This window comes from Acipenser ruthenus, chromosome 51 (assembly GCF_902713425.1).
Source record: "Acipenser ruthenus chromosome 51, fAciRut3.2 maternal haplotype, whole genome shotgun sequence".
NCBI lineage: Eukaryota > Metazoa > Chordata > Actinopteri > Acipenseriformes > Acipenseridae > Acipenser > Acipenser ruthenus.
In genome coordinates this window covers 4,704,828-4,732,455 of record NC_081239.1, presented here as the reverse complement: position 1 = coordinate 4,732,455, position 27,628 = coordinate 4,704,828, and the positions used below count along the sequence as shown (strand labels likewise).

General features: G+C 43.0%; 1 protein-coding gene across 1 annotated transcript; it reads right to left on the bottom strand.

The window, feature by feature from the left end:
* Positions 1 to 7,882: 7,882 nt before the first annotated feature.
* LOC131722741 (zinc finger protein 70-like) lies at positions 7,883 to 21,265 on the bottom strand. Its single transcript, XM_059015782.1, has 3 exons — positions 20,645 to 21,265; positions 11,172 to 11,492; positions 7,883 to 9,563 (listed from the first exon to the last, which is right to left on the bottom strand). The coding sequence occupies exons 1-3, from the start codon at positions 20,913 to 20,915 to the stop codon at positions 8,560 to 8,562; spliced, it is 1,596 nt and encodes a 531-aa protein (XP_058871765.1). The 5' UTR covers positions 20,916 to 21,265; the 3' UTR covers positions 7,883 to 8,559.
* Positions 21,266 to 27,628: the final 6,363 nt, after the last annotated feature.

Sequence of the window (27,628 nt, the reverse complement as noted above, 5' to 3'; positions counted from 1 at the left end):
GTGAATTTGCAAGGGAGGTCCGTCTGCGCTCCTCCTGTTCATGGTACCTGCACTCGGTCGGGTCACGCAGTGACGTCAGTGTAGGCGTGGCTAGGTGGGTGTCCGTTCTATACTCTCCCCTCGCTCTGTGTGACGTGTCTCCCAAAATCGCCCCTGAATTCACAGCTGTGTCCCGTTTGCTGCACTTAAACTACCAGTTAGTGTAAAGTAGATGTTTTTGGGTATCTATGGCTGAAATGCAGTAACACAGCGTTTACAAAACTTCCTGTTTTAATAATTGGGGTTAAGTCTTGGCTTTGCACCTTCAGGTATCATGGTAGAAATCTCTCTCTGATATATATATATATGAATGAAAATAGTTGATAGATGCACAATGTTTAAGGGATTTAATATATATTTCTACTTTTGTGTTAGACCCGCACCTTGCCTCTGTCCTGTAAAGTTTTCTCTGTATTTGAAGGGTAATCAGGTTAGCTGGCGCATCGCGTCCACCCCTCGCCTCTCCGTTCAGTTCAAGAGGGCTGAGGCGTCGTTTCATTACAATCCAGGGACCCTGCTGCTCCGATTGTGAGGGAGCGTTTCATGGCTGTTTCTTCCGCGGCAGCACCGTGGTGTGTACACGCTGTTATGCATCGTGTGTAGCCGTGGCAATGGGTGCACAGCCTCAAAATAAATAATAAAAAGATATATGTATTTTGCATGACGTTTTTGACAAGTTAGCCCCTCAGTGCGTGAAAAGATTACTTATTTTTCTATATAGGTGAGAGTCACGGGAGAGGAGTGACGTTAGCCTATTACGTAACAAATCATAAAAGATTAGTTGGTTTTTTCTGGAATTCATTAGAATCATACCCTGTGACGTCACGTGTGTTCGGGGGGCGTGTCTGACGCCGTGGATTGACACACGGGGGCGGAGTGACGGAGCGGCGCGGTGTGTGTTTCATTGTATCTGAATTAAGAAAAACCCAAAATATCGCGAGGAAGTCTGACAGCTGATGTTGGGTTAAGAAGCGAAGAACCGCAATGAGCACCGCCCATGTAAGTGAGGAGATAAACGGGGCATCGATACCCTTAAAACAGATTGCAATTTAAACTGGTCTTGTAGAATATATATATATATATATATATATATATATATATATATATATATATATACACACACTACCGGTCAAAAGTTTTAGAACACCTCCATTTTTCCAGTTTTTATTGAAATTTACGCAGTTTAATGTCTCAATGTACTCTGAAATTAAAGCATAGAACAAATAAACAATTGGAGATAAAAAAAGAAATCATGGAATCGTTTTGTTTAACAAAATTTAATCTAAATTTTTGACTCATCAAAGTAGCCACCTTTTGCAGATATAACAGCCGAACACACTCGTGGCATTCTTTCTACAATGGAAATCAAATATTGTTCGGAAAGTTCTTCCCAACACTGTTGCAGAAGTTCCCACAAATGTGTTGCACTTGTAGGTTGCTTTGCTTTCATCCTTCTGTCCAGTTCATCCCAAACCAGCTCGATGGGGTTTAAGTCTGAAGACTGCGCTGGCCATTTCATGATTTGAAGCCTACAGTCTTGTTCTTTTCTTCTAAGGTAGTTCTAACATAGCCTGGAGGTATGTTTTGGGTCATTATCTTGCTGTAGGATGAACCCCTGACCAACTAGGCGTATACCAGAGGTTATTGCATGGCACTGCAAAATGCTGTGGTAGCAGTTTTGATTCAGGGTGCCACTCACTCTGTGCAAGCTGCCAACTCTGGATCCAGCAAAAGAGCCCCAGACCATCACGCTTCCTCCTCCATGTTTGACAGTTGGTGTCACACACCGAGGAACCATCCTTTTGCCTACCCGACGGCGTACAAAAACCCTGCGTGATGAACCGAAGATTTCATATTTTGATTCATCGGTCCATAAGACCTTCTTCCAGTCTTCAGTAGTCCCCTGGCGGTGCTTCATGGCCCAGGCAAGCCTCTTTTTCTTATTTTGCCATCTTAGCAATGGCTCTCTTACTGCCACTCGACCTGTCAAACCTGCAGCTCAAAGTCTTCTCTTCACAGTTGAAACTGAGACGTGCTTACTTCGACCAGTGTTAAGCTGTGCTTGAAGCTGTTGTCCTGTGAGCCGCCTATCATGCAAGCTGTTGACTCTCAGAAACTTGTCTTGTGATTCTGTTGTGGCTTTGGGTCTGCCAGACCTCTTCCTGTCAGAGTTTCCTCCAGTTTCCAAGTGCCTTTTGATGGTGTAGGAAACTGTACTCACTGACACCTTGGCTTTCTTTGCAATTTCTCTAAAGGAAAGACCTACACTTTTAAGGGTTATAATGGTCTGTCTGTCTTCCTTTGTTAATTGCCTTTTTCTCGCCATTATGAGAGCATGTCACAAAGACGGCCAGAGTGGGTGGCGTCAGACCAGAAAGGAATTTAAACACAGAGACGGTGGTTGTGATGAGCTGAGTGCAATGGCTGCACTCAGCGTTTATTAACAAAATAAAAGGTTTAAACAGCACAAAAACAGGACACGGCACTTGCGCCAAAATAAACAGACAGACAAAACGGACTAACACTAAACAAACGGTGCACGGAGAGACAAACAAACACGGTGAGAACAAACACTTTACGTTTACGATTTTACTTTGCTTTTCTTTCTCCTTCTCCTTATCTCTCTCCCGTTCTCCGCTTCCGAACACCCAAAACCCAGAGTGACTAAAAATGTGCCTATTTATACTGTTGTGCTGGGATTCAATTACTAATTAATTACTCACTTGAATCCCAGCACGTGAATTAATTCTGTGCAACCCCGTGCTCACATATTACATTTAACCAGCACGTGAAGTGATTTGTGCCCTCCTCGTGCCTAAATACAAATCTACCTTTTTAAATCACACGTGAAACACAGACCCGTTTATATCCCGTGTACCAATGACTATACACCAACATTAACACACGCAACATACAACACATAACACACAAAATACACACAGGGGCGGGCACTTTGCCACATATACCCCCCCCTGTGCAAAGCACACATGGCCTCAACGGCCACCTCCCCCCTTAAATACCCAGCAGTCCAGGCCAAAGTCTCGGGCTGGGAAGGGAGGCTTCAGTGGGCCCATGGCTGGAAATGCTGTCAGCTCCCCTGCCGGTAGTGGCACGGCTGACAGCATGCTGGTCCCGTCCTGCAGCGAAAAAGCTGCGGGGGCAGGTGGTCCCCCGACCTCCCCCTTCTTCGTAGCCGGCAGCTCCCTCCTGTGGGGCTCCGGCCAAAAGAACTCCTGCAGCGAAACTGCTGCTGGGGAAAGTGGTCTCCAGACCTCATCCCCCCTCTTCGTGGCCGGCAGCTCCCCTTTCTGGGGCTCCGGCCACCGTACTCCCTGTGGAGGTACGGGCAGCAGAGGCAGCTCCTGCTCCTCTGCTCCGGGCGGTGGCGGAAGCAGAGGCAGCTCCAGCTCCTCTGCTCCTGGCGGTGGTGGAGGCAGAGGCAGCTCCTGCTCCTCTGCTCCTGGCGGTGGTGGAGGCAGAGGCAGCTCCTGCTCCTCTGCTCCTGGCGGTGGTGGAGGCAGAGGCAGCTCCTGCTCCTCTGCTCCTGGCGGTGGTGGAGGCAGAGGCAGCTCCAGCTCCTCTGCTCCTGGCGGTGGTGGAGGCAGAGGCAGCTCCAGCTCCTCTGCTCCTGGCGGTGGTGGAGGCAGAGGCAGCTCCTGCTCCTCTGCTCCTGGCGGTGGTGGAGGCAGAGGCAGCTCCTGCTCCTCTGCTCCTTCCGGTGGAGGTGGCAGAGACAGAGGCAGCTCCTGCTGCTCTGTTCCTGCCGGTGGAGGTGGCGGAGGCAGAGGCAGCTCCTCTGCTCCTGGCGGCGCTGGCTCCCTCCGCTGTGGCGGCTGGGCTGGTGCGCCCTGTGCTGCCTTCAGCAGCATGAATAGAGGCTGCTGGGGGACACCAGCCTCCTGCCCCTCTCCCCCCAAAAAATTTTCAGGGGGTTGAGCCTGTAACTCCTCCCCTTCCGGCTCTTGGGGCTGAACCAGCAGGCATTTTCCCTCTGCTGGTGGCTTGGGTCCCAGGGCTGTGGAAGCCCCGACTTGCCTCCCTTTGGGCTGTGGACGCACCGACTCCTCCCTTTTGGGCTGTGGACGCACCGACTCCTCCCTTTTGGGCTGTGGACGCACCGACTCCTCCCTCTTGGGCTGTGGACGCACCGACTCCTCCCTCTTGGGCTGTGGACGCACCGACTCCTCCCTCTTGGGCTGTGGACGCACCGACTCCTCCCTCTTGGGCTGTGGACGCACCGACTCCTCCCTCTTGGGCGTAGGACGTTCGGGCTCCCCCCACTCGGGCGTAGGACGTTCGGGCTCCCCCCACTCGGGCGTAGGACGTTCGGGCTCCCCCCACTCGGGCGTAGGACGTTCGGGCTCCTCCCACTCAGGCGTAGGACGTTCGGGCTCCTCCCACTCAGGCGTAGGACGTTCGGGCTCCTCCCACTCAGGCGTAGGACGTTCGGGCTCCTCCCACTCAGGCGTAGGACGTTCGGGCTCCTCCCACTCAGGCGTAGGACGTTCGGGCTCCTCCCACTCAGGCTGTGGAGGCAAAACCAGCAGGCATTCACCCTCTGCTGGTGGAGATGGGGACAGCAGGTACTCACCCTCTGCTGGTGGAGATGGGGACAGCAGGCATTCACCCTCTGCTGGTGGGCCTGCTACCTGGGCTGCTGTTCCGTTTATCGTTGCCTCCAGGTAGCTGAGGAGAAACTCCACACCTTCCTCCAAGGTGTTTGGGGTGTGTTCCTCCTGATATGCCTCCCATCTCTCACTGTCCATCATCCACAGGGCCCGGACGACTATGGGTAGAGCCTGGGCCTCCAGCCCAGCATTCTCCAGGAACCAGCCCCGCAGTTTGATGGCGTCTTCTGCCATTGACTTTTTTTTTTTTTTTTTTTCCCCCAAAAACAATATTTGTAATCCTTTATTTATTTTTTTTTCTTTTAATCCAGACCCCTCCTGGTCTGACGCTTGGAGGCGCGGCTATCCCACGAAGACACCATGTGTGGCAAAGACGGCCAGAGTGGGTGGCGTCAGACCAGAAAGGAATTTAAACACAGAGACGGTGGTTGTGATGAACTGAGTGCAATGGCTGCACTCAGCGTTTATTAACAAAATAAAAGGTTTAAACAGCACAAAAACAGGACACGGCACTTGCGCCAAAATAAACAGACAGACAAAACGGACTAACACTAAACAAACGGTGCACGGAGAGACAAACAAACACGGTGAGAACAAACACTTTACGTTTACGATTTTACTTTGCTTTTCTTTCTCCTTCTCCTTATCTCTCTCCCGTTCTCCGCTTCCGAACACCCAAAACCCCGAGTGACTAAAAATGTGCCTATTTATACTGTTGTGCTGGGATTCAATTACTAATTAATTATTCACTTGAATCCCAGCACGTGAATTAATTCTGTGCAACCCCGTGCTCACATATTACATTTAACCAGCACGTGAAGTGATTTGTGCCCTCCTCGTGCCTAAATACAAATCTACCTTTTTAAATCACACGTGAAACACAGACCCGTTTATATCCCGTGTACCAATGACTATACACCAACATTAACACACGCAACATACAACACATAACACACAAAATACACACAGGGGCGGGCACTTTGCCACAGAGCAATATACTACTTCCTGCAGTACAATACTGTCCAAATAATGCTTAAGAGGGTGTAGTAACACAGTCTGTTCCAAGACTGCTTTTATACAGACAGAGGGTTTGTAAGTAATCAACAAAAGTTGGGACACCTGTAGGAATTGTTAGCATCAACTTTCAAGGCTTAATTTACTTCCATTGCTGCAGAACAGCTGTAAGTTGTTAACCCATTACTTGTTCCCTGAAAAAGGACTTTTTGTATAACTCTGAAATGTACATTATTTTTCAGTTTTTGGTAACCTAAACTTTTTTTTTTAACCTCTGGCAGTTTACCTCTTACCTTTGTACCATTTCAGGTTATTCACTGGACTTGAACTGCTTAAATTTCAATAAAAACTGGAAAAATGGGGGTGTTCTAAAACTTTTGCATGTAGGCCTACACTAAGAGGTCAGACTGAACCTCACATTGCATTGTTTGATAAATCTTTGCCTTATCTACAAAAAACAAACCCAGTCAGCAAACGTGAGAGAGCGAGAGAGAGAGAGCGAGCGAGCAAGCGAGCTAAGCAAAAATCTGAAACTTTTAAAACTTCCAAACTCTCAAAAAAATGACAGTAGGTGAAACTTAGGGATGAATGTATGGTATGGTAGGTTCAATTTGTTTTCTTAATGCAAAACACCAGCGTTAGGACAGACGCACAGACGCACAGACGCTGCAATAGGATTTCAAATACGTGTCTGCTGTTATGAAGTATGTCGGGTTGCGTGTAGCGGTTGAAACCAGAGTTCTCACTGTTTGTTTCACGCGGTAACTGTCCTGGAAAAAGGGACGAAAAAATAAGTGTTTTTTTTAAATGAAGACGGTCAGTAAAGCAATGGGGTCAGCGCGGTTTTATAAATTCCTCATCCCGGTGGCTGTGTTCGCTGTTCTACTCTACCTGGCAAGCCTCAGATTGCGTGAGTACGAACCTTTAATATTATTATTATTATTATTATTATTAACGCGTTAACACACAAATTGGCTAAATTCTTAAGTTCTCAAAAGCTGTTCATTATTAGGAAGCTCTGTGGTCCAGTGATTAAAAAAAGGATTTGTAACCAGGAGGTCCCCGGTTTAAATCCCGGCTGACTCACTGTGTGTGACCCTGAGCAAGTCACGTCACCTCCTTGTGCTCCGTCTTTCGGGTGAGATGTTGTTGTACGTGTTGTAGGTAGTTCACACACCCAGATTTCTGTAAGTCGTCTTGGATAAAGGCGTCAGCTAAATAATAATAATATATCAAGTTGTCATTAGCACGTTTTTTTTTCTTTCCAGAAACGCAGAATTTGTGTTAGCAGATTTGGTATCCTTGACTTTATTAGGCTGTAAATCTGGTGCAGAGGTTGTGCAGGCTCTCCAGATGAATGCTGCTGGCATTGCTTTGTAACAGCATTGCGTGGCTCTGCTTTCAGCCTCTTCTACAGATAGTGGTGTAGCGCACAGCAATTATGGAAATCTGTTAAAGTGAATGTAGTTCTGGGATTTTAAAATGGCATCAGAACTACATTTCCCAGTGCCTAGTGCTCCTAATGAAGCCAGCAATGACAACCATCTGGGTCAATTGCGATGAACTTGTGGATTCAGTACAGAGCTGCATACTAAGCTGCGGAGCAGCTAATCATAATCTACTTCAAACAAAAGATGGAGGCATTGTTGCTAAAATTCCCATTTCCAATTATTGAAAATTCCTGTTCTGTCTTCCATTCCCGATTCTGCAGTTTATAAATCCTCCATCCCTGATTCTAACTTCCATGCAGTCGTGTGAGATTGCTGTTTAAAATCTCACAACCTTGCAATCTAAAACACTACAAATAATAACGACTTGAAACTACAGATCATAAAATATCTAACGAGAGCATTTCCCAAAATCATAAAAAATAAAAAGTTATAACAAACTTGTAACAGCGGGGAACATTTTACTGGAAAGCGTAGAACTGAAATGGGCTTCAAAGCAACATCAAGTTAAACATGTAAAAACTATTTGTATAAACCTCAGAGCTATAGAATACTTAATGACAAAATATATGCCTGATTGCACATGGATCGCTTGTATGAGCAGACAGCAGTTTAAAAAGCTGCTCCAGTCATGGTATATATAAGAAATGCAGAAACAAGGACATCTACGGTATTTATTACTGGATGTTTAAAATTAAATCCTTGATTGACAACATTTAAAACAGCATTTAATTCAGGCAGCAAAGCATTTTTAATATAGATTTTATTTGCTTTAGTAGTCTCGATGTCAATCAACAAATTTATATCAAAAACACAGAACCTGTGTTTGTTAATAGAGTACCCAAGAGAGAGAGAGGGCAGTATTAAACACATCCTGAGCAGAAATCATCTCATTAAGAAACAATGGTATGCAGCACATTACATTCCTAAAAGCTCTCTGGTGCCCCCTGCTGGAAACAGTACTGCTTTACACTGCAAGCTGCCCGCATGATAACTGCAGTACACTGTGCTGTGTCTTGAGGTACCGCAGATTCACCGTGGTATCGGGGAAGCTTCCACAGAACCCACTGCAAGAGGCTGAGCAACGCATGAGAAAGGAAAGAGAAACGTGCCTTCATAATAACAATCTATTTAATATATTACTAATGTGAGGTAACACAATCCGAACGCTCAACAAGACGATGAATACAAGACGTACTCGTTCATATTTGAGTCTGTGAGCTTTTGATCTGAACAGATTGTGATTAGGGGGGGACCCTGTTTATCAGGCAAGTTTATTATTTTGTTTTCAGTAAATATTTCTGTATTTAGTCAAATGTCCTCCTGTTGTTTAAGTGTGCCCAAGTGTCTGCAATTCTGAGAATGTTCTCGAGTCCTGTAAGAGTCTGCAACTGACTTCACGTCTTCACACACTAAGTGCAGGAAGAGGATTACACACCTGTGTGAATTTTATGGTGTCTTTTAAGGTCTCGTAACTGTCTGAATCTCTTCCCACAAACATCACAGTGATGAGGTTTCTCTCCTGCGTGAATGACTTTGTGTTTTTTAAGGTTTCCTATGTGAATGAATGTCTTCCCACACTCAGAGCAGTGATGAGATTTCTCTCCTGTGTGAATGTGCTGGTGTCTTTTAAGGTCTCCAGACTGGCTGAATCTCTTCCCACAAACATCACAGTGATAAGGTTTCTCTCCTGTGTGAATTTGATGGTGTCTTTTAAGGTCTCCTAACCGGCTGAATCTCTTCCCACAAACATCACAGTGATAAGGTTTCTCTCCTGTGTGAATTTGATGGTGTCTTGTAAGGACTCCAGACTGGCTGAATCTCTTACCACAAACAGCACAGTGATGAGGTTTCTCTCCTGTGTGAATTTTATGGTGTCTTTTAAGGTCTCCTAACTGGCTGAATCTCTTCCCACACTCAGTGCAGTGATGAGGTTTCTCTCCTATGTTAATGTGCTGGTGTGAATGAAGATTTCCTAACTGTGTGAATCTCTTATCACTGGAATGTATGTGGGAAGGTTTCTCTCCTGTGTGAATGCGCTGGTGTCTTTTAACCAGTGATATATGATTGAAACTCTTCCCACAATCAGCCAATGAAAACGTAGTCCCTCCTGTGGGATTTCCCTTGTGAGTTTCAGGAGCGTCTAATTGACAGGAACTCTTCCAACCTTTAACAGAATGAGGCAAGGTCTTCAAGTTGCCCTGGGTTTCAGAATTGTTAAAACATGCAGAATGTGGCGTCTCTGTACTCTCCACAGTAAGTGGGTGTCTGTCTTGTAAAGAAGGGATTTTAACTGAGTGAGTTCTCAATGTGTTCACATACTCTTCTTGGGGTGTCGTTTTTCTGTGTTTCTTGCACTGTGGTTTGCCTCTAGAAGAGTTTTTGCACTGGGGTGATGGAGTGGAGTCGTGTTCTCTTCCATCTACTTTAGAAGCTAAAGAAAGAAAGAGAGACAAAGGTTATTGTACAGCATTCTTCCACATGCACCGTTCTGCAGGGCTTCATGTCATAAACATGACAACTAGAGTGAACTCTGATGACTGTGTATTGAGAGAATACAGTCAGATCCACTTCATATCACTCCTATTCATGTCAGCCTCCTTTTACTATCATCATATTCAGGACATAGATAAAAGCTGGGAGCTGGGAAAAATCCATGGCTATGTCATAACATTCCTGACTATTTTGATGAGATGTTCCTGGAAAAACAACAACGCTTTGTACCGGTGTTCTGTCTCTGTGTTGAAGACAAGTGAATGAGCAGTTCAGTGATTGGCTGCTTGAGATGAGGCGGATTCGTTTACCAGCTAGTGTCCTGCAAGTGTCAGCCACAGCAAGAATGCTTTTACCGTTTAAATGGGAATATTTTAAATCGAGCCAACAGCGTGTCATTAAAAATCCTGACTATACAGAACCAAGCTATTTAGTACCTGCATGATGATAGTACTGCTATTTATGTAATATTTTAATTTGTTTTTTGATAATTCATATTTGCTTCTAAAAACAGAAATTCCATTTGCAATCCCATGCCCTGCACCTTGCCTTTTTATTCTACCTGTATCGAAGACGCACGATATGTAGAACTATGTAGGGCTGGAGAGGGTTTGTTTTTCCACAACAAATTTCTCTTATGATTTTTATGTAAAATATCTGTAGAGCAAAGATCTGGTAAAACTACAATTCCCAGAATCCCCCTCACAGCTGAAACTGATTCGCTGGTCTGCTGTACAGAACCAATCCACACACATACTTACTGTACTTTGACAATAATAACACAGCAATGCTTACTGTGAGACACACAAGAGTGTAATGTGGCGCTGAGAGCAAACATTACAGTCCCTGGGATAGTTGTAGCGAGATGAGCTTTTAAACATGATATTGTATTTGAATAAAGTGTAAGAAATAAAATAAGACTGATGGGTCATACAATACGGGTTCACTCTCATTGTGGCGATGCTGCTGCATACTGTCCACAGAAATGCTCTACTGAAATGTTTCTTCTGGGGACGCTAAGCAATCCGACTGGATGTGACATCACCCAGTGATGGGACATGTGATCCCTGCAGACAGTCTACCAGAAATGGGGAAAAGAACAGATCTAACACAGGGGTGTCCAAAGCTGGCCCTTCCACTCCTGCTCTTTGTTCCAACCCTGTTCTAAGTTGTTTAAATGAACCAATTAAAGCTCCATCCAGGCACAGGAGCAGCACTTTATAGAAGTGAACCTGTTCAATGAGGAGTGGAATGGCCTCCAGGAGCGTGATTGGACAGCGCTGATATCACAGCATTCTAAAGAGGCGTGGCAGTGGCTGCACATCTAGCGTGATTGGACAGCGCTGATCTCACAGCATTCTAAAGAGGCGTGGCAGTGGCTACACATCTAGCAGGTGTCTCAGGAGCAAGCACAGTGATGTCCTTGTTGACATAGTGGTTGGGCAGCTCCCCTTGTTTAAAATATGAATCTCAAGCACACTGCTGGTGTTCAGTACCAGGTTCTGCAGGATGAATAGGCAGCTCAATACTGCTTGTTCTGTAGGATTACCTCCAAATCCCAGATCACATTCAGATGGAGAATCATCACACAGGTTGGATCCCAGCTTGGTGTTCTCCTCAAGTGTACAGACATTATTTTCAGTAGGAAGTTCCTCTGCGATGGGGACACATTCCTGTTCTATGAACTCCTCTTTAATAGGAACACATTCCTGTTCAGGGACGTCTTCATCTTTAACACATGGCAGCCCTGTAACCTGTATTAGACTTGCACACCACTCCTGCTCAAAGGACTCCTCTTGTGTGTAAACTGCTTCTATCTTTGGCCCTTCCTGTGCTTCAGATTCAGGGATAGCGTGGCTCTCTATGGGATCTGTGGGAAACAAAATTGTATAAAATTATACTTACTAGCTAGGTTCCTCTACAAAGCCAGCCCCTTGTCAGAATGACTGAATAGATTCAATTCTTTTAGCCTGTCTGCATACGACATGCTTTTTAAACCCGGGATCATTCTGGTTGCTCTTCTTTGCACTCTTTCTAGAGCAGCAATATCCTTTTTGTAAGGAAATATGTGTCTGTGGTTTGGGAATTAGCCTGAATTAGCCTGCACCACAAGTTAAACTGCCAAGAAGGGATTCTGAAAAGGGGAGATTGATTATTACTATTATTTCTTATTTATTTCTTAGCAGACGCCCTTATCCAGGTCAATTTACAATGGTTACAAGATATCACATTATTTTTACATACAATTCCCCATTTATACAGTTGGGTTTTTACTGGAGCAATCTGGGTAAAGTACCTTGCTCAAGGGTACAGCAGCAGTGTCCCCACCTGGGATTGAACCCACGACCCTCCCGTCAAGAGTCCAGAGCCCTAACCACTACTCCACACTGCTGCCCCAGATTGAGCTGAGCAGTTTGATACCAAACATGCCCTCAATCATCTTTAGATCATGGGGTCTGCATTGCTCCTTAGAAAAGTTAACTGGAAAAGAAAACCATGGTAAGAACATGGCAAAATCGCTCCGCGCGGAATGCAGGATGTGTCCTATAGCCTGGAGATCGCAGGTTCGAATCCAGGCTATGTCACAGCCGACCGTGACCAGCAGTTCCTAGGGGGCGGCGCACAATTGGCTGAGCGCTGCCCGGGTAGGTAGGGCTTAGGTCGGCAGGGCAATCCATGGCTCACTGCGCATCAGCGACCCCTGTGGCCGATAGGGCGCCTGTGGCTCTGCAGTGGAGCCGCCAGATCTGTGTTGTCCTCCGGCACTATAGGTCTGGTGGCATTGCTGTGGATCTGCAGTGCGAAAAATGACGGCGTGTTCCAGCCTCAGTTTCCCGAGTCGGCGGGGGGGTTACGAGCGGTGAGCCGAGGATACAGATAATAATTGGGCATGCTAAATTGGGGTGAAAACCGGGGTAAAATAATTGGCGACGACTAAATTAAAAAAAAAAAAAAGAAGAACATGGCAAAATAAAAGGCAATTCTAGATAAGTTTGATATTGTATGATGATAAACTGATTACATACACAGATTCATGTAGAAAGTTAAAGTAGACAAATATGTTGACTTATTTTCTTTTGCTTAATTAATTTATTATTATTATTATTATTATTATTATTATTATTATTATTATTATTATTATTATTATTATTATTATTATTATGACTAACCTTTTGGGGTTGCAGCACCCCCTAGCGGTCACACACAGGATTTATTCAGCTAGAATTAAACAAAGATCTGTTATAAAGCTGTGGTATAATGAAAAACAATTCATGTGAAAATCTGAGGGTAACATTGAAGCAGGGTTTCACTCTAACTATTCTCCTGTTGAATGCAAACCTACAAGTGTGGTGTTCTGTGTGTCTCTGCTCTGGGGGCTCTTGCCACCCCTCCTCAAAGGCTCAGCCACTGTAGAGCCTCACCCCTCTGAGGAAGACTCCCTGCTGGGACAGAGGGGGACCCCCTGGACAAACAGTCACTTTAATCCAGCCTGAAGCTGCCCCTGCCTTGTGCATCATTGCAGGCAGCCTCCAAAAGAGATGTCACAGACTGGCTGCAGACATGGTTCCAGAGGCAGAGTGGGGGAGCTCACAGGTTAGAACATAAGAAAGTTTCCAAATGAGAGGAGGCCATTTGGCCCATCTTGCTCGCTTGGTTGTTAGTATCTTATTGATCCCAGAATCTCATCAAGCAGCTTCTTGAAGGATCCCAGGGTGTCAGCTTCAACAACATTACTGGGGAGTTGGTTCCAGACCCTCACAATTCACTGTGTAAAAAAGTGCCTCCAATTTTCTATTCTGAATGCCCCTTTATCTAATCTCCATTTGTGACCCCTGGTCCTTGTTTCTTTATTCAGGTAAAAAAAAAAGTCCCCTGGGTCGACATTGTCTATACCTTTTAGGATTTTGAATGTTTGAATCAGATCACCGCGTAGTCTTCTTTGTTCAAGACTGAATAGATTCAATTCTTTGGGCCTGTCTGCATACGACATGCCTTTTAAACCTGGGATAATTCTGGTTGCTCTTCTTTGCACTCTTTCTAGAGCAGCAATATCCTTTTTGTAACGAGGTGACCAGAACTGAACACAATATTCTAGGTGAGGTCTTACTAATGCATTGTAAAGTTTTAACATTACTTCCCTTGATTTAAATTCAACACTTTTCACAATATATCCGAGCATCTTGTCGGCCTTTTTTATAGCTTCCCCACATTGTCTAGATGAAGACATTTCTGAGTCAACATACTGTCACCGGGTCTAAGAGGAGCTATTTCTCTAATTTTATTGATTTATTTTTAATTAAGAGTGTTACTTTACCCTGTTTTTAACTCCCAAATTAAAACACATTTTTCCTCGCAGCAGGAAACCGCACAACAGCTGAGGACAACAGAGGCAAGTCTCAGCAAAGTGTCTGAGGAATGTCTTTCTGTGAACTCATACTGTATTGTGATCATGGTTGGGATGGAAAACGTCAACACAGAATACAAGTTTCAATGTGTCAAATACAACGAGCAGACAAGGGGCTGCAGCAGGAGAGCTGCTTATTCTCAAAGCAGCTTCATGGAAACAAGTGATTTACACAATTCTGACTCTTCAAAGTGCAGCAACATGTTTTTTTGTACAAACTCCACCTGTGTAATAATCATTAGTAACAACATTGGAAGCTTACTTGTGCAACGCCATGTGAACTGTAGATACACATCCAATCACATCCCTTCTATTCTGTTATACCCTGTATTAGTAAGGGACTGGGTTTGAAACAATATGAGCGATCACTTCCTAATTCTGTTATACCCTGTATTAGTAAGTGTCTGGATTTTAAACAATGAGAGATCGCTTCCTAATTCTGTTATACCCTGTATTAGTAAGTGTCTGGATTTTAAACAATATGAGAGATCGCTTCCTAATTCTGTTATACCCTGTATTAGTAAGTGTCTGGATTTTAATAATAGAATAGACACTGTTATAGTATAATATATACTGCACCACTATCCATTCTTAATAATACACACTGTTATAGTATAATATATACTGCACCGCTATCCATTCTTAATAATACAGACTGTTATAGTATAATATATACTGCACCGCTATCCATTCTTAATAATACACACTGTTATAGTATAATATATACTGGGCCGCTATCCATTCTTAATAATACACACTGTTATAGTATAATATATACTGGGCCGCTATCCATTCTTAATAATACACACTGTTATAGTATAATATATACTGCACCACTATCCATTCTTAATAATACACACTGTTATAGTATAATATATACTGCACCGCTATCCATTCTTAATAATACACACTGTTATAGTATAATATATACTGGGCCGCTATCCATTCTTAATAATACACACTGTTATAGTATAATATATACTGCACCGCTATCCATTCTTAATAATACACACTGTTATAGTATAATATATACTGCACCACTATCCATTCTTAATAATACACACTGTTATAGTATAATATATACTGCACCACTATCCATTCTTAATAATACACACTGTTATAGTATAATATATACTGCACCACTATCCATTCTTAATACACACTGTTATAGTATAATATATACTGCACCACTATCCATTCTTAATAATACACACTGTTATAGTATAATATATACTGCACCACTATCCATTCTTAATAATACACACTGTTATAGTATAATATATACTGCACCGCTATCCATTCTTAATACACACTGTTATAGTATAATATATACTGCACCACTATCCATTCTTAATAATACACACTGTTATAGTATAATATATACTGCACCACTATCCATTCTTAATAATACACACTGTTATAGTATAATATATACTGCACCGCTATCCATTCTTAATAATACACACTGTTATAGTATAATATATACTGCACCACTATCCATTCTTAATAATACACACTGTTATAGTATAATATATACTGGGCCGCTATCCATTTTTAATAATACACACTGTTATAGTATAATATATACTGCACCACTATCCATTCTTAATAATACACACTGTTATAGTATAATATATACTGCACCACTATCCATTCTTAATAATACACACTGTTATAGTATAATATATACTGCACCACTATCCATTCTTAATACACACTGTTATAGTATAATATATACTGCACCACTATCCATTCTTAATAATACACACTGTTATAGTATAATATATACTGCACCACTATCCATTCTTAATAATACACACTGTTATAGTATAATATATACTGCACCGCTATCCATTCTTAATAATACACACTGTTATAGTATAATATATACTGCACCACTATCCATTCTTAATAATACACACTGTTATAGTATAATATATACTGCACCACTATCCATTCTTAATAATACACACTGTTATAGTATAATATATACTGCACCACTATCCATTCTTAATAATACACACTGTTATAGTATAATATATACTGCACCACTATCCATTCTTAATACACACTGTTATAGTATAATATATACTGCACCACTATCCATTCTTAATAATACACACTGTTATAGTATAATATATACTGCACCACTATCCATTCTTAATAATACACACTGTTATAGTATAATATATACTGCACCACTATCCATTCTTAATAATACACACTGTTATAGTATAATATATACTGCACCACTATCCATTCTTAATACACACTGTTATAGTATAATATATACTGCACCACTATCCATTCTTAATAATACACACTGTTATAGTATAATATATACTGCACCACTATCCATTCTTAATAATACACACTGTTATAGTATAATATATACTGCACCACTATCCATTCTTAATAATACACACTGTTATAGTATAATATATACTGCACCACTATCCATTCTTAATACACACTGTTATAGTATAATATATACTGCACCGCTATCCATTCTTAATAATACACGCTGTTATAGTATAATATATACTGCACCACTATCCATTCTTAATACACACTGTTATAGTATAATATATACTGCACCACTATCCATTCTTAATAATACACACTGTTATAGTATAATATATACTGCGCCGCTATCCATTCTTAATAATACACACTGTTATAGTATAATATATACTGCACCACTATCCATTCCTAATACACACTGTTATAGTATAATATATACTGCACCACTATCCATTCTTAATAATACACACTGTTATAGTATAATATATACTGCACCGCTATCCATTCTTAATAATACACACTGTTATAGTATAATATATACTGTACCACTATCCATTCTTAATAATACACACTGTTATAGTATAATATATACTGCACCACTATCCATTCTTAATAATACACACTGTTATAGTATAATATATACTGCACCGCTATCCATTCTTAATACACACTGTTATAGTATAATATATACTGCACCACTATCCATTCTTAATAATACACACTGTTATAGTATAATATATACTGCACCACTATCCATTCTTAATAATACACGCTGTTATAGTATAATATATACTGCACCACTATCCATTCTTAATACACACTGTTATAGTATAATATATACTGCACCACTATCCATTCTTAATAATACACACTGTTATAGTATAATATATACTGCACCGCTATCCATTCTTAATAATACACACTGTTATAGTATAATATATACTGCACCACTATCCATTCTTAATAATACACACTGTTATAGTATAATATATACTGCACCACTATCCATTCTTAATAATACACACTGTTATAGTATAATATATACTGCACCGCTATCCATTCTTAATAATACACACTGTTATAGTATAATATATACTGCACCACTATCCATTCTTAATAATACACACTGTTATAGTATAATATATACTGCACCACTATCCATTCTTAATACACACTGTTATAGTATAATATATACTGCACCACTATCCATTCTTAATAATACACACTGTTATAGTATAATATATACTGTACCACTATCCATTCTTAATAATACACACTGTTATAGTATAATATATACTGCACCACTATCCATTCTTAATAATACACGCTGTTATAGTATAATATATACTGCACCACTATCCATTCTTAATAATACACACTGTTATAGTATAATATATACTGGACCACTATCCATTCTTAATAATACACACTGTTATAGTATAATATATACTGCACCACTATCCATTCTTAATAATACACACTGTTATAGTATAATATATACTGCACCACTATCCATTCTTAATAATACACACTGTTATAGTATAATATATACTGCACCACTATCCATTCTTAATAATACACACTGTTATAGTATAATATATACTGCACCACTATCCATTCTTAATAATACACACCGTTATAGTATAATATATACTGCACCACTATCCATTCTTAATAATACACACTGTTATAGTATAATATATACTGCACCACTATCCATTCTTAATAATACACACTGTTATAGTATAATATATACTGCACCACTATCCATTCTTAATAATGCACACTGTTATAGTATAATATATACTGGACCACTATCCATTCTTAATAATAAACACTGTTATAGTATAATATATACTGCACCACTATCCATTCTTAATAATACACACTGTTGGTTACATGACATAACAGCGAGTCCAAAACCACGCCGACATTACAGCGACTGCCCATCACAGCGCTACGACATCACCGCGAGGGACATTACAGGGACTGCCCATCACAGCGCTACGACATCACCGCGAGGGACATTACAGGGACTGCACATCACAGCGCTACGACATAACCGCGAGGGACATTACAGGGACTGCAGATAACAGCGCTACGACATCACCGCGAGGGACATTACAGGGACTGCAGATAACAGCGCTACGACATCACCGCGAGGGACATTACAGCGACTGCACATAACAGCGCTACGACATCACCGCGAGAGACATTACAGGGACTGCACATCACAGCGCTACGACATCACCGCGAGGGACATTACAGGGACTGCACATCACAGCGCTACGACATCACCGCGAGGGACATTACAGGGATTGCACATCACAGCGCTACGACATCACCGCGAGGGACATTACAGGGACTGCACATCACAGCGCTACGACATCACCGCGAGGGACATTACAGCGACTGCGCATAACAGCGCTACGACATCACCGCGAGGGACATTACAGCGACTGCGCATAACAGCACTATCACATCACCGCGAGGGACATTACAGGGACTGCACATCACAGCGCTACGACATCACCGCGAGGGACATTACAGGGACTGCACATCACAGCGCTACGACATCACCGCGAGGGACATTACAGGGACTGCACATCACAGCGCTACGACATCACCGCGAGGGACATTACAACGACTGCGCATAACAGCACTATCACATCACCGCGAGGGACATTACAGCGACTGCGCATAACAGCGCTACGACATCACCGCGAGGGACATTACAGCGACTGCACATAACAGCGCTACGACATCACCGCGAGGGACATTACAGGGACTGCAGATAACAGCGCTACGACATCACCGCGAGGGACATTACAGCGACTGCACATAACAGCGCTACGACATCACCGCGAGAGACATTACAGGGACTGCACATCACAGCGCTACGACATCACCGCGAGGGACATTACAGGGACTGCACATCACAGCGCTACGACATCACCGCGAGGGACATTACAGGGATTGCACATCACAGCGCTACGACATCACCGCGAGGGACATTACAGGGACTGCACATCACAGCGCTACGACATCACCGCGAGGGACATTACAGCGACTGCGCATAACAGCGCTACGACATCACCGCGAGGGACATTACAGCGACTGCGCATAACAGCACTATCACATCACCGCGAGGGACATTACAGGGACTGCACATCACAGCGCTACGACATCACCGCGAGGGACATTACAGCGACTGCGCATAACAGCGCTACGACATCACCGCGAGGGACATTACAGCGACTGCGCATAACAGCACTATCACATCACCGCGAGGGACATTACAGGGACTGCACATCACAGCGCTACGACATCACCGCGAGGGACATTACAGGGACTGCACATCACAGCGCTACGACATCACCGCGAGGGACATTACAGGGACTGCACATCACAGCGCTACGACATCACCGCGAGGGACATTACAGCGACTGCGCATAACAGCGCTACGACATATTCAGCACGTGTTTTGATTATATATATATATATATATATATATATATATATATATATATATATATATATGATTACTCCTCCAATGGACATCTGGGATTGGGCTAGGACTATATAAAGAAGGACAGGACAGTCAATCCCATGATGCAGTTCGGTACTCAATTACAGGCGCCATTTGTGGAGCCCACTCAGCACTGAATACATTGCGATGATGCTGTGGTGCAGCCCCAGGATATACCGGTATTATTTTTAATAACAATACAAAATATCGTTAATATAAAGTGTCTGGCTCTTATTTATGCTCGATTATGTCAAGAAGCATTTTGCCAGGGCGAGCGTGAATAAGCTAAAAGCATTGTGAGCGCGCTATTATTTCTAGTACTGCTGTTAATCAGGGTCTGTACACTATGTCTAATAAAAGGCTCTATTAAAAGACCCTCACAAATACATCACAGAGATATTTACATTCTCAAGCTCTGCAACATGGTCTGTGACTGTCTCAGCGGGACTCTATACACTTACCAGAAGGACACTGTGTAAGTCTCTCTAATTACAGACTGGTTAAGACTTACCAATATAGTAGTTTCTTAGTTTCTAGAATACATTTAAATATGAATTAGACTAGGTTAGATGCACTACGTTCTTATAATCTATAAAATAACACAATGCCTCAATTAGACTCCTTATAACCAATATTAGGACAGAGCTGTGCTATTAACCGCGCTTATAATAATCAAACACTTTAAACGTGTCTGAAGAGAGATTCGACCCAAGATCTTTCCAGTATAAGGTGGTTTGAGGTGTTGGATTGACCGAGCAATACCACCCAATAAAACCCATCTTACCTTGAAATATGAAAGGCTGTTTAATGTCTGCATGTGCAGCGTTTATACACCCTCGCACGGCTTTCAGCTCGCTCTCTGATATTTCCAATCTCAGCTTCAGACTTTCATTCTCTCTCTTCACTGCAGACATGTCCTCTTGTAATTCAGTGAATTTGCTGCAGACAGCTTCAGTAATCGCGCACACGACGCTGTCTGCAGCCGCTTTCACTGCGAGCTCGACGGTGGAGGCGAGCTCGTCTTGAAACAACGACACGGAGACACTGACGTCCATCTTCACTGGTTTAGTTTGAGACTGCTCTAGCGGAATCCTCTTTGCATTCAGAAACACCGCCTTCGGTTTGCATTTAGTAAGATATATTTGTTTTTATCGTAGCCTTCCCATTCAAATACATGCATCACACACAGACTTTGCAAGCAGCAGCAGCCCTTTCTATTCCCGGTACCAAGTCTGAGCACATTCTGCGGAAAACGTGTCCAGATTCAGATCCAGGTCACGCATCCACGGGTTTAAAAGTCTGCAGAGCCGCGCAGCTTCTCAAGAGGTCCTGCGCAGGAGCAGCCGCGGCGCAAAACAAGAGACGAGCGCTGGCTGACAAAGAAGCGTGTAGCAAGCAGATCCAATCCTCAACCAGATCCAATCCTCACTCCATGTGCTACTGCCACCTAGTCAGGGGGTGTGAATCACCTTCGAGACATGTCATTATCTTATGAATGATTTGTAATACAAATTAAAATGATTTGACTCTTTTTCCACACAGTTATTATACTTTCCAAATATTCAGATATTTATTCTAAAGGTTTAAACATGTAAAAAAAATAAAATAATGCTAAACTGATTTATGAGTTTCTCTGACATATTATCTGGGCAGCAGTGTGGAGTAGTAGTTAGGACTCTGGACTCTTGACCAGAGGGTCGTGGGTTCAATCCCAGGTGGGGCACATTGCTGCTGTACCCTTGAGCAAGGTACTTTACCTAGATTGCTCCAGTAAAAACCCAACTGTATAAATGGGTAATTGTATATAAAAATAATGTGATATCTTGTAACAATTTTAAGTTGCCCTGGATAAGGGTGTCTGCTAAGATATTAATATCTGAGTTCTTTATTCATTCAATACATTTAGTTTATTAGCCTGCTCTGTCACTCCACTGGGTAGTTATTCATATAATAAAAAGCATTTCATTCAAAGAGCTTTAGTTTTCTAACGCCTCTCAGGTTTTTCTTGTGGAATGGGACGCTTTTTAATCACAATAAGACACCTCAGGACATCTTTTCAAAGCTTTTACGCCAGTCTTTAATTAACTCCTATTTATTTTAAAGAGGTAAACCACCTGTTCATTTTACAAAACTAGAGCCACACAGCTGAGTAATACACTGTATTTCAAGCCCTCTTCAGCGCTCTCAGTGTGTTTAGTTTTTCATGTTGTAACATTAACATGATGTCTTGTCCTTTTTTAAATCAATAGCAGTTAATTAAAGGCTGGAGGAAGCGCTTTGATAAGGCGTCCCCTCGAGTCTCACAGAGCAGCGCACTCCTTGGCGTGTCTCATTGCTGGTGACTCTTCTGCTGCTGTGGACGCGGCTCTGTTGCCTGGTTTAGTTCGCAGCGCAGTCTGAGGAAGAGTCTAAATCTGTGCCGCTGGACAGCAGGGAGGAATACTGTCCTGGATAAAGAATAGGAGACAAGAATACAGTTTAAGAGAAACTAAATAAAAGCATGGGGTAGAAATAGCAGAGGTTACTGCCTGGAAGTTTACTCGTAAAGAATGACCTTTCTGCGACCCTGTGCTGTATTTACCAAAAACAAGTTCACACGCCCTGAACCTGCAAGACTAGCGAAGAGAAAGCTATGAAACTGCGAGCATGCCTGCGCCATTGTGGATCTGTTTGTGACAACGGCGCTCAACTTGAATTAACCTGATATACTTCTAAAACATTATCATGGATATACCGTCAGTGTTTAAACATCTTGTTCTGAAGAAGAGGACGGGAAATAACAATATCTGTACAAAACACAGATTACATATCCGCGAAAAACTCTCTGCATCGGCGCTGCTGCCTCCAGACACAGCGTCCCGGTTCATAAAAGAATGTACCAACTCCGGCATTGAGGAGGGGGTTACTTGAATTAAAAGTGTATTCACTGGAAAAACTAGAGCTACAAACAGCTCGTTTACGGTGATACAATTGAAAGTGTTGTGTATTTTTAATTAAAAGGTCTCCGATATACGATTCCCTTTGCGGTCCATCTGAGATGAATTGTTAAACCGCGCTGATCGGTTTGTATTTTGTGATTGGTATATTCCTCGTTCTGTGGGAGACAGACCCGTTCAGACACTGAGGGAGAGCAGAGAGGAGGTGAGAGAGTCTGCATGGAGCTCTACAATGTGTTTATAAACTACAGAGCGCTGTTATATTGTATTATTTTGAAAGGTCCGGGTTGTAGTGTGGTAGGAGCGCGTTGTTTTATCCGTTCAGACACTGAGGGAGAGCAGAGAGGAGGTAAGAGAGTCTGCATGGAGCTCTACAATGTGTTTATAAACTACAGAGCGCTGTTATATTGTATTATTTTGAAAGGTCCGGGTTGTAGTGTGGTAGGAGCGCGTTGTTTTATCCGTTCAGACACTGAGGGAGAGCAGAGAGGAGGTGAGAGAGTCTGCATGGAGCTCTACAATGTGTTTATAAACTACAGAGCGCTGTTATATTGTATTATTTTGAAAGGTCCGGGTTGTAGTGTGGTAGGAGCGCGTTGTTTTATCCGTTCAGACACTGAGGGAGAGCAGAGAGGAGGTGAGAGAGTCTGCATGGAGCTCTACAATGTGTTTATAAACTACAGAGCGCTGTTATATTGTATTATTTTGAAAGGTCCGGGTTGTAGTGTGGTAGGAGCGCGTTGTTTTATCCGTTCAGACACTGAGGGAGAGCAGAGAGGAGGTGAGAGAGTCTGCATGGAGCTCTACAATGTGTTTATAAACTACAGAGCGCTGTTATATTGTATTATTTTGAAAGGTCCGGGTTGTAGTGTGGTAGGAGCGCGTTGTTTTATCCGTTCAGACACTGAGGGAGAGCAGAGAGGAGGTGAGAGAGTCTGCATGGAGCTCTACAATGTGTTTATAAACTACAGAGCGCTGTTATATTGTATTATTTTGAAAGGTCCGGGTTGTAGTGTGGTAGGAGCGCGTTGTTTTATCCGTTCAGACACTGAGGGAGAGCAGAGAGGAGGTGAGAGAGTCTGCATGGAGCTCTACAATGTGTTTATAAACTACAGAGCGCTGTTATATTGTATTATTTTGAAAGGTCCGGGTTGTAGTGTGGTAGGAGCGCGTTGTTTTATCCGTTCAGACACTGAGGGAGAGCAGAGAGGAGGTGAGAGAGTCTGCATGGAGCTCTACAATGTGTTTATAAACTACAGAGCGCTGTTATATTGTATTATTTTGAAAGGTCCGGGTTGTAGTGTGGTAGGAGCGCGTTGTTTTATCCGTTCAGACACTGAGGGAGAGCAGAGAGGAGGTGAGAGAGTCTGCATGGAGCTCTACAATGTGTTTATAAACTACAGAGCGCTGTTATATTGTATTATTTTGAAAGGTCCGGGTTGTAGTGTGGTAGGAGCGCGTTGTTTTATCCGTTCAGACACTGAGGGAGAGCAGAGAGGAGGTGAGAGAGTCTGCATGGAGCTCTACAATGTGTTTATAAACTACAGAGCGCTGTTATATTGTATTATTTTGAAAGGTCCGGGTTGTAGTGTGGTAGGAGCGCGTTGTTTTATCCGTTCAGACACTGAGGGAGAGCAGAGAGGAGGTGAGAGAGTCTGCATGGAGCTCTACAATGTGTTTATAAACTACAGAGCGCTGTTATATTGTATTATTTTGAAAGGTCCGGGTTGTAGTGTGGTAGGAGCGCGTTGTTTTATCCGTTCAGACACTGAGGGAGAGCAGAGAGGAGGTGAGAGAGTCTGCATGGAGCTCTACAATGTGTTTATAAACTACAGAGCGCTGTTATATTGTATTATTTTGAAAGGTCCGGGTTGTAGTGTGGTTGGAGCGCGTTGTTTTATCAGTTCAGACACTGAGGGAGAGCAGAGAGGAGGTGAGAGAGTCTGCATGGAGCTCTACAATGTGTTTATAAACTACAGAGCGCTGTTATATTGTATTATTTTGAAAGGTCCGGGTTGTAGTGTGGTAGGAGCGCGTTGTTTTATCCGTTCAGACACTGAGGGAGAGCAGAGAGGAGGTGAGAGAGTCTGCATGGAGCTCTACAATGTGTTTATAAACTACAGAGCGCTGTTATATTGTATTATTTTGAAAGGTCCGGGTTGTAGTGTGGTAGGAGCGCGTTGTTTTATCCGTTCAGACACTGAGGGAGAGCAGAGAGGAGGTGAGAGAGTCTGCATGGAGCTCTACAATGTGTTTATAAACTACAGAGCGCTGTTATATTGTATTATTTTGAAAGGTCCGGGTTGTAGTGTGGTAGGAGCGCGTTGTTTTATCCGTTCAGACACTGAGGGAGAGCAGAGAGGAGGTGAGAGAGTCTGCATGGAGCTCTACAATGTGTTTATAAACTACAGAGCGCTGTTATATTGTATTATTTTGAAAGGTCCGGGTTGTAGTGTGGTAGGAGCGCGTTGTTTTATCCGTTCAGACACTGAGGGAGAGCAGAGAGGAGGTGAGAGAGTCTGCATGGAGCTCTACAATGTGTTTATAAACTACAGAGCGCTGTTATATTGTATTATTTTGAAAGGTCCGGGTTGTAGTGTGGTAGGAGCGCGTTGTTTTATCCGTTCAGACACTGAGGGAGAGCAGAGAGGAGGTGAGAGAGTCTGCATGGAGCTCTACAATGTGTTTATAAACTACAGAGCGCTGTTATATTGTATTATTTTGAAAGGTCCGGGTTGTAGTGTGGTAGGAGCGCGTTGTTTTATCCGTTCAGACACTGAGGGAGAGCAGAGAGGAGGTGAGAGAGTCTGCATGGAGCTCTACAATGTGTTTATAAACTACAGAGCGCTGTTATATTGTATTATTTTGAAAGGTCCGGGTTGTAGTGTGGTAGGAGCGCGTTGTTTTATCCGTTCAGACACTGAGGGAGAGCAGAGAGGAGGTGAGAGAGTCTGCATGGAGCTCTACAATGTGTTTATAAACTACAGAGCGCTGTTATATTGTATTATTTTGAAAGGTCCGGGTTGTAGTGTGGTAGGAGCGCGTTGTTTTATCCGTTCAGACACTGAGGGAGAGCAGAGAGGAGGTGAGAGAGTCTGCATGGAGCTCTACAATGTGTTTATAAACTACAGAGCGCTGTTATATTGTATTATTTTGAAAGGTCCGGGTTGTAGTGTGGTAGGAGCGCGTTGTTTTATCCGTTCAGACACTGAGGGAGAGCAGAGAGGAGGTGAGAGAGTCTGCATGGAGCTCTACAATGTGTTTATAAACTACAGAGCGCTGTTATATTGTATTATTTTGAAAGGTCCGGGTTGTAGTGTGGTAGGAGCGCGTTGTTTTATCCGTTCAGACACTGAGGGAGAGCAGAGAGGAGGTGAGAGAGTCTGCATGGAGCTCTACAATGTGTTTATAAACTACAGAGCGCTGTTATATTGTATTATTTTGAAAGGTCCGGGTTGTAGTGTGGTAGGAGCGCGTTGTTTTATCCGTTCAGACACTGAGGGAGAGCAGAGAGGAGGTGAGAGAGTCTGCATGGAGCTCTACAATGTGTTTATAAACTACAGAGCGCTGTTATATTGTATTATTTTGAAAGGTCCGGGTTGTAGTGTGGTAGGAGCGCGTTGTTTTATCCGTTCAGACACTGAGGGAGAGCAGAGAGGAGGTGAGAGAGTCTGCATGGAGCTCTACAATGTGTTTATAAACTACAGAGCGCTGTTATATTGTATTATTTTGAAAGGTCCGGGTTGTAGTGTGGTAGGAGCGCGTTGTTTTATCCGTTCAGACACTGAGGGAGAGCAGAGAGGAGGTGAGAGAGTCTGCATGGAGCTCTACAATGTGTTTATAAACTACAGAGCGCTGTTATATTGTATTATTTTGAAAGGTCCGGGTTGTAGTGTGGTAGGAGCGCGTTGTTTTATCCGTTCAGACACTGAGGGAGAGCAGAGAGGAGGTGAGAGAGTCTGCATGGAGCTCTACAATGTGTTTATAAACTACAGAGCGCTGTTATATTGTATTATTTTGAAAGGTCCGGGTTGTAGTGTGGTAGGAGCGCGTTGTTTTATCCGTTCAGACACTGAGGGAGAGCAGAGAGGAGGTGAGAGAGTCTGCATGGAGCTCTACAATGTGTTTATAAACTACAGAGCGCTGTTATATTGTATTATTTTGAAAGGTCCGGGTTGTAGTGTGGTAGGAGCGCGTTGTTTTATCCGTTCAGACACTGAGGGAGAGCAGAGAGGAGGTGAGAGAGTCTGCATGGAGCTCTACAATGTGTTTATAAACTACAGAGCGCTGTTATATTGTATTATTTTGAAAGGTCCGGGTTGTAGTGTGGTAGGAGCGCGTTGTTTTATCCGTTCAGACACTGAGGGAGAGCAGAGAGGAGGTGAGAGAGTCTGCATGGAGCTCTACAATGTGTTTATAAACTACAGAGCGCTGTTATATTGTATTATTTTGAAAGGTCCGGGTTGTAGTGTGGTAGGAGCGCGTTGTTTTATCCGTTCAGACACTGAGGGAGAGCAGAGAGGAGGTGAGAGAGTCTGCATGGAGCTCTACAATGTGTTTATAAACTACAGAGCGCTGTTATATTGTATTATTTTGAAAGGTCCGGGTTGTAGTGTGGTAGGAGCGCGTTGTTTTATCCGTTCAGACACTGAGGGAGAGCAGAGAGGAGGTGAGAGAGTCTGCATGGAGCTCTACAATGTGTTTATAAACTACAGAGCGCTGTTATATTGTATTATTTTGAAAGGTCCGGGTTGTAGTGTGGTAGGAGCGCGTTGTTTTATCCGTTCAGACACTGAGGGAGAGCAGAGAGGAGGTGAGAGAGTCTGCATGGA

Excerpts from the sequence above, each read along its gene's own strand:
- LOC131722741 (XM_059015782.1), bottom strand. The coding sequence starts at position 20,915 with ATGGACGTCAGTGTCTCCGTGTCGTTGTTTCAAGACGAGCTCGCCTCC. Across the intron at positions 11,493-20,644 it reads ACAGCCTTTCATATTTCAAG|ATCCCATAGAGAGCCACGCT; the intron begins GTAAGATGGGTT and ends TGTTTCCCACAG. Across the intron at positions 9,564-11,171 it reads ATGTGATCTGGGATTTGGAG|CTTCTAAAGTAGATGGAAGA; the intron begins GTAATCCTACAG and ends TTCTTTCTTTAG.